Source organism: Bubalus bubalis, chromosome 10 (genome assembly GCF_019923935.1).
Source record: "Bubalus bubalis isolate 160015118507 breed Murrah chromosome 10, NDDB_SH_1, whole genome shotgun sequence".
Taxonomy (NCBI): domain Eukaryota; kingdom Metazoa; phylum Chordata; class Mammalia; order Artiodactyla; family Bovidae; genus Bubalus; species Bubalus bubalis.
Genome location: NC_059166.1, coordinates 103878789 through 103884778, shown reverse-complemented (window position 1 = coordinate 103884778; position 5990 = coordinate 103878789). Strand labels below are relative to the sequence as shown.

Below are 5990 nucleotides of genomic sequence, written 5' to 3'. Positions count from 1 at the left end.
TCAAGCTTTTGAAACTGTGCCTCAAAATTTAGATTTTCCAGATTTGAGGCAACAGACTTTGTATTCAATGAAGGTCTTCAATCGGACTTGGAGATCGTGGACTCTTCAAATTCATATTAACGAGTAGGGAATTGACCCACACACTAGGTTCCAAAGTATCTTCTCCAGAAGGGTCTCCTTCCCCAGGCTCTTATTCTTGTTCCCTGGAAGATGTATCTTACTACAGTCATGATAGAGTAAGATTCTGGGGAGGCTCGTCCCCCAGCTTCCTCCTGTGACTCACTGCTGGTCATTGCTGAACTAGAACTGGGCTCCAGGCTGCCTTTGTCAGCTGCCATGACAGATGCACTATGCCAATTTCTGGTCACTAAACTGTATGTGGCAGCTTGAGAAGGTGGCTAGCTTTCTGCCCAGTCAGAGGGACCTCTGAGGGCTTACAGATGTCACCAGCTGTGGGTCCTCCCAGAGCCCCTGGGCTTCCTCACTCACCTGTGAAGGAGTGGGGAGGGGCCTCTCCAGGAAGGGATTTGCCCCTCTTGTTACTACTATCTCTCTTGCATGGGGCTGAGGAGATTTTCCCTTGGTTAATAGAGATATTGAGGTGTCCTCAGATTCACAGATGGCTTTCAAGGTAGACCCTTGAGCCTTTTTCAACTTCAAGCTAAGTATGAACTTGAGGACCTTGAAGAGTAGGTCCCACCTGTGCCTCACCCTCAACTTTACTATATGTGTTTCCAGCTCCTGTTGAATATCAGGACTAAGGACAGCAGACTCAAGGGAGTTGTTCATGGAGGCTTTCCCATGCTGAGAGAAGTGTGGATGTTCTGTCTCCATGGGAGCATGTGTCTCTCCAAGAATGTCTAAAACAAAGTTGCCAACAAATCTCGAACTATAGACTTTCACAGGGATCTCACTCTCCTGGATCTGCTGTGCCTTCCTCCCTATCAGGACTCCTAAGGCTGCTGGATGCTTTCTGCTGAGGCTCAACTCTCTTTCTGACTCTGGTTTCACTCTTGGATCATTCACTGGAGGGTTGGCTGAGATCAGGTACAGATCTTTTAGGATCCTCCCCACACTCTGCCCTACATCATATTGCAGGTCTGTCCCTGGTGGGATTTGTGCTGGGCACTTGGACCTCATCTTCTCTGTGTCCTGGATGATTTTGCCTCGACCTGCAGAGGTCTTTGAGGGCCCCTCCCAGCCCTGTGCCTGACAAGGCATTGGGAATTTATCCTAAGGCTGCATCAGTTTCTGAGATGCTCGAATTCTGCAGGGCAGGCCAAACTGTTGCTGCATGCACCTTTTGGAAAACTGGTGCTCCAGTTCCTCCCAAACCTTAGGGCTGGCCAAATCCTCAGGAAGGATGGAAACAGAGCTGTGGGCCCAGAAAGACCTGTTCTCCTGCGGAAGGTTAAGAGTGACCTGACTAAAGACTTGCTGAGATTTCTTAACAAAAGAGGGTAAAGCTTTTCCTCTTTCTAGTTGCTTTTTCCAAAAGAGACATTCCCGGTTTTCAATTGCATTTGAGATGAAAGATTATGCCTTGTTTGAGACTGTAGGGCAAGATGTTTCACAGGACCCAATCTGGTGTTGAGAAGATCGTCGGACTCAGAGAGAGGAAGATTGATGGAGAGTGGTCTCTAACTGCACCTGAGCTTGTGCTTGACACTGGGGCATGTCTGGAGTCAGGGGTTTGGGTCAGGCCTGGATCTCCATGTGAGCCTGAGGTGGAGGTTGAAACTGCTGCGTGGTTGGAGGCAAGGTTAGTGGTTGAGCCTGGGTCTCCATGTGAACTTGAGGTGGTGACTGAGAGGCATGGTTGCATCTCCATGTGATGCAGAGGTGATGGTTGCACCTGGGACATGGATGGAGTCTTGTTTTGAGATTCATCCTGGGCCACAGGTTGAGTCAAATGCTGGGCCAATGTCAGTTGTGAAGTTACTTTTGATGAAATTTGGAATGGTTTGGCCTTAGAACGCTCATTGTTAAGACAGGGCATAACTCAAGAGGTGACCCAGGTACTATGACAGTCGCCACCAAACTCTCAGTGTACAAAAAGGAGTGACCCCCAAAGAGATAACTGCATGTCTTCTGTAGATGGTTCCCCAAAGTGTTAGAATATCGGGGCTCCTTGGGAAGAAGCAGCTGTTCCAGTTTGCCTTTTATGTTCCAGAAGTTTTGGTGACCCAAGGTGTCCTGCTTGTCACCGAGTTACATGATCCTCTTCCCCAATGAAGTTAGGTGATAGCCTGCCTCCTCCTTATTTTTCTCCTTCCAAATCTTCCCTTCTACCCTCTTTGTGGTTAGTATCTCCAGCATCTTCTGGACATCCATGTTGATAAAAGAGAGGCCAACAGCCTCAACCTGCTTATTTGTGGGTCTCCCCAAAATGAGGCCTTTGGTGAGTGGCTGGGAAGGTTATCTTGCTTGGATTCTAAATGTGTCAAGGTGGAGAAGCTCCAGGCTTTGGCTGCCTCCTGTCACCATGCCAGGGCTGATACAAGACTGGTTGAACAGACAATGCCTGAGATAGCTGGTCTTTAAGGGGAGTGTGGAGATGACCTGTGTGGGATGGTGCCCAGTGCCAGTGCCATGGAGTCACCCTGAATGAGACTCAGCATGGAGCCTGATGGTGGTGGGGCAGAGGAGGGTGTTGGAGGTAGAGGGCAGGTGCTCACATGAGAGGGGCTTGGCAAGGAAGGGGACAGGGCAAGTGGCCAGGGTGAAAGCCTCTCCGGTGGAAATAAAGGCTCTGGTGTTGGAGAAGCACTCAGGGATGAATGTGAGGGAATGGAAACGGAGGAGGTTACTGAACCTGGAGAAATGGTAGAAGCCCAAGGTAGGGGACACTTGATCAGAGGAGCTGGGGAGATGGTGGGAGCTGCCTCTTCCCTGCATGGTTGGTGGGTTCCAGAAGGAACTGATTGGCAAGCCTCACCAGGTGAATCTTTACATGAGAGCTGATCAAAGCCTCCCTTCTCAGGGAACCTCCCTTCTCAGGGAACCTCCCTAGGTGTCTGCAGGAGACATGAGGAAGAAGCTGCAGCCAGGAGCCCTGGGGCCAGGAGGACTGGGCAGCACAGGCAGGGGTGGGCATCTGGACCCCACAGTCTGGCATGGCCCCAGTGCTGACTTCACAATGTTCCTGCTGTCCCTCACCCCAGGACGCTGGCCATACCCCGCCCCCAGGACTCCCCCTCTCAGCTCAGCCCCAGGCTGCCAGTATCCCTGGGGTCACACCTTAGGCTTTAGGAGGAAGAACCGCCTAGAAACGAAAGGAAAGATTTCCAGAAGTGAAGTCAGGTCCCGGACCTCTTCCAGTGCTTCCTGGCAATCTCTTCAAGCTGAAAATCGGCATACTGGGTCATGGTGGTGAACGTAGGAGCCTAGGGGTCTAAAAGGGAGTGGAGTGCGTTGTCACTTTAAGGGTACACCACTGGGAGATTGGAGACCAAGTGCCTGTGTCCAAGGCCACATAATCCCTGACAGTGATGGTGAAGCTCATGAAAGGTTTATCATTTACAGTGTTTCCATATTCTTTACCCCTTGCCTGCGGGGAGAATGGACAGGCACCACTCTGCAGTTGAATCTGAGCAAAGTAAAATCATGTGTTCCACAAGTCCTTGAGGGCTCACGTCCCAATGTGGGTGCTATTTGTCCAATGCACCCCACATGCCCTTTGGTACAGAGCCTTTTCCAGGCCCCTCACAGCTTCATTCTAGTATCTGGGCAATGTTCTCCTTCCCAGAAGCCTCCCTGGGAGTTCTGTTTCTCAAGGGAGAAGTCCTGCCACTGGCCCCTCTCAGAGTCCATGGAGCTGGGTCCTCACGGCCAGAAAAGTGGGGACTAACTCTGGGGGTACTTGTGGCTGGATGTCAGAACCCACCTTTCAAAGCTCCATTTCTCTTGATGCTCCTCCTTCTTCCCCTCTGCTCCATTCAATGCTGAGAGAGAAAATGAGGACTTAGGATCCAAATCTCAGTCTCCTCTCTCTAGACAAGCATCAGACACCAGCATCCATACATGATATGACTTTCTACATTTCACTAACAGCTCTGTCATTCTTCTTTCCTTTTGCTCATTTTTAAATGGATGAAATGTTTTGTTTTCATTCTTTGAAGGACATAAAGGATTTTCAAGTGAGATTCACTCTAGACTTCTTTCTTCACTGTTGCTCTGTTCAAGAAACACACACATTCTTAGACTATGGGTGAATCCGAGCTTCATCAGGCAGGCCTCTGCTTCCTGATACCAGCCTCCCCACTTCCCAGCTCCTGCTCTGAGGCTCTCGGGGCTTCAGCACTGCCAGCAGGTCAGTCCTGTCTGAGACACTGTTCACAGCTTCTGAACTAGTGCTCTGGAGTCTGTCCTCTGGCTGAGATTCAACTCAGAATACAGTCATTGGCCTCTGGTCACTGTGTTTGGGACCTCCATGGAGCCACCTACTGACCTGGATACACGGGTTGAGATCTTTAAATAAAAATCCTAGTGTTCACTGTATCTCTGCCCAGCCTGGTTTGTCCCTAGAGGGATGATCATCTATTCTTTCTTGAGAATACATGTCCTGTTCTTTTCCATCTCAAGGGTCATATTAGTTGACTCAGAAAAGTGAAAATAATAATAGAAAAGAACAGAGAAATATGTGCTTGTGAGTCTGGACCAAGAGTTCCTTACCTTCCTGATGTTCCATGTTTCCTAGGAGGAGAAAAGGATGGGTTATACTCAAGTTAGTGAAGGATCAGGAAAAAGAGCCCCAGTCCACACAGAAAGGTAAGGATTGTATCGATCACCCAGGAAGTGGAACTGGAGTTCACCCAAATATCAAAAGTGCTTTTCAGAGAAAAGAGAGGATTCTCCATTGTCTGCATCACACTGCTGCCCTCAGGCAACTGAGCACAGAATGTGCACTTGGGGACTAAAGTACTCAGCCCCTCATAGAGCTGTGGTCTCGTCATAAAGGGTTCTTGGGCATAAGAGGGAGTAGCAGAGGAGGAGGCTGGACTGTAGCCCCTCCCTAACCATCCAGTCCCTCAGCTTCATGCATCTCCCTCCCTTCCTCTGAGCCTTCCCATCCTACTTTCTCATCCTTTTAGATAGAGACATTAGTCAAGTGTCGATTCAGTCCACCTAGAACTCAAAGAATTCCTGGTTCCTTTCACATCACTGCTTGAGCCCCATCACTACTTTTAAAGATCTGGAATTCCGCCTAACTTTGGTTACTCCCATCAATTTTTACTCTTAGGATTTTTTTTTTTTTTAATTGCAGTTCAGTTCAGTCCAGTCACTCAGTCGTGTCCAACTCTTTGCAACCCCATAAACCGCAGCACTCCAGGCCTCCCTGTCCATCACCAACTGCCGGAGTCCACCTAAACCCATGTCCGTTGATTCAGTGATGCCATCCAATCATCTTATCCTCTGTCATCCCCTTCTCCTCCTGCATGACATCTTTCCCAAAATCAGGGTCTTTTCAAATGAGTCAGCTCTTCACATCAGGTGGCGAAAGTATTGAAGTTTCAGCTTTAGCATCAGTCCTTCCAAAGAACACCCAGGACTGATCTCCTTTAGATTGGACTGATTGGAACTCCTTGCAGTCCAAGGCACTCTCAAGAGTCTTCTTCAACACCACAGTTCAAAAGCATCAATTCTTCGGTGCTCAGCTTTCTTTATAGTCCACTCTCACATCCATACATGGCCACTGGAAGAACCATAGCCTTGACTAGACATACCTTTGTTGACAAAGTAATGTCTCTGCTTTATGCTGTCTATGTTGGTCATAACTTTCTTTCCAAGAAGTAAGCATCTTTTTCACAGCTGCAATCACCATCTGCAGTGATTTTGGAGCCCAGAAAAATAAAGTCAGCCACTGTTTCCACTGTTTCCCCATCTATTTCCCATGAAGTGATGGGACCAGATGCCATGATTTTAGTTTTCTGAATGTTGAGCTTTAAGCCAACTTTTTCACTCTCCTCTTTCACTTTCATCAAGAGGCT

General features: G+C 48.7%; 1 protein-coding gene across 1 annotated transcript; it reads right to left on the bottom strand.

Annotated features, from left to right (window-relative positions):
* Positions 1 to 1233: 1233 nt before the first annotated feature.
* On the bottom strand, positions 1234 to 5057 carry LOC102393675 (spermatogenesis-associated protein 31-like). The gene is made up of 4 exons (XM_044924571.1): positions 4733 to 5057; positions 3887 to 3944; positions 3241 to 3265; positions 1234 to 1485 (listed from the first exon to the last, which is right to left on the bottom strand). Exons 1-4 carry the CDS (start codon positions 4953 to 4955, stop codon positions 1234 to 1236), a joined length of 558 nt encoding a protein of 185 aa, XP_044780506.1. The 5' UTR covers positions 4956 to 5057.
* Positions 5058 to 5990: the final 933 nt, after the last annotated feature.

Excerpts from the sequence above, each read along its gene's own strand:
- LOC102393675 (XM_044924571.1), bottom strand. The coding sequence starts at position 4,955 with ATGACGAGACCACAGCTCTATGAGGGGCTGAGTACTTTAGTCCCCAAG. Across the intron at positions 3,945-4,732 it reads GCTCTTTTTCCTGATCCTTC|CATTGAATGGAGCAGAGGGG; the intron begins ACTAACTTGAGT and ends TTTCTCTCTCAG. Across the intron at positions 1,486-3,240 it reads TCTTCCTCCTAAAGCCTAAG|CAACTAGAAAGAGGAAAAGC; the intron begins GTGTGACCCCAG and ends TTTTGGAAAAAG.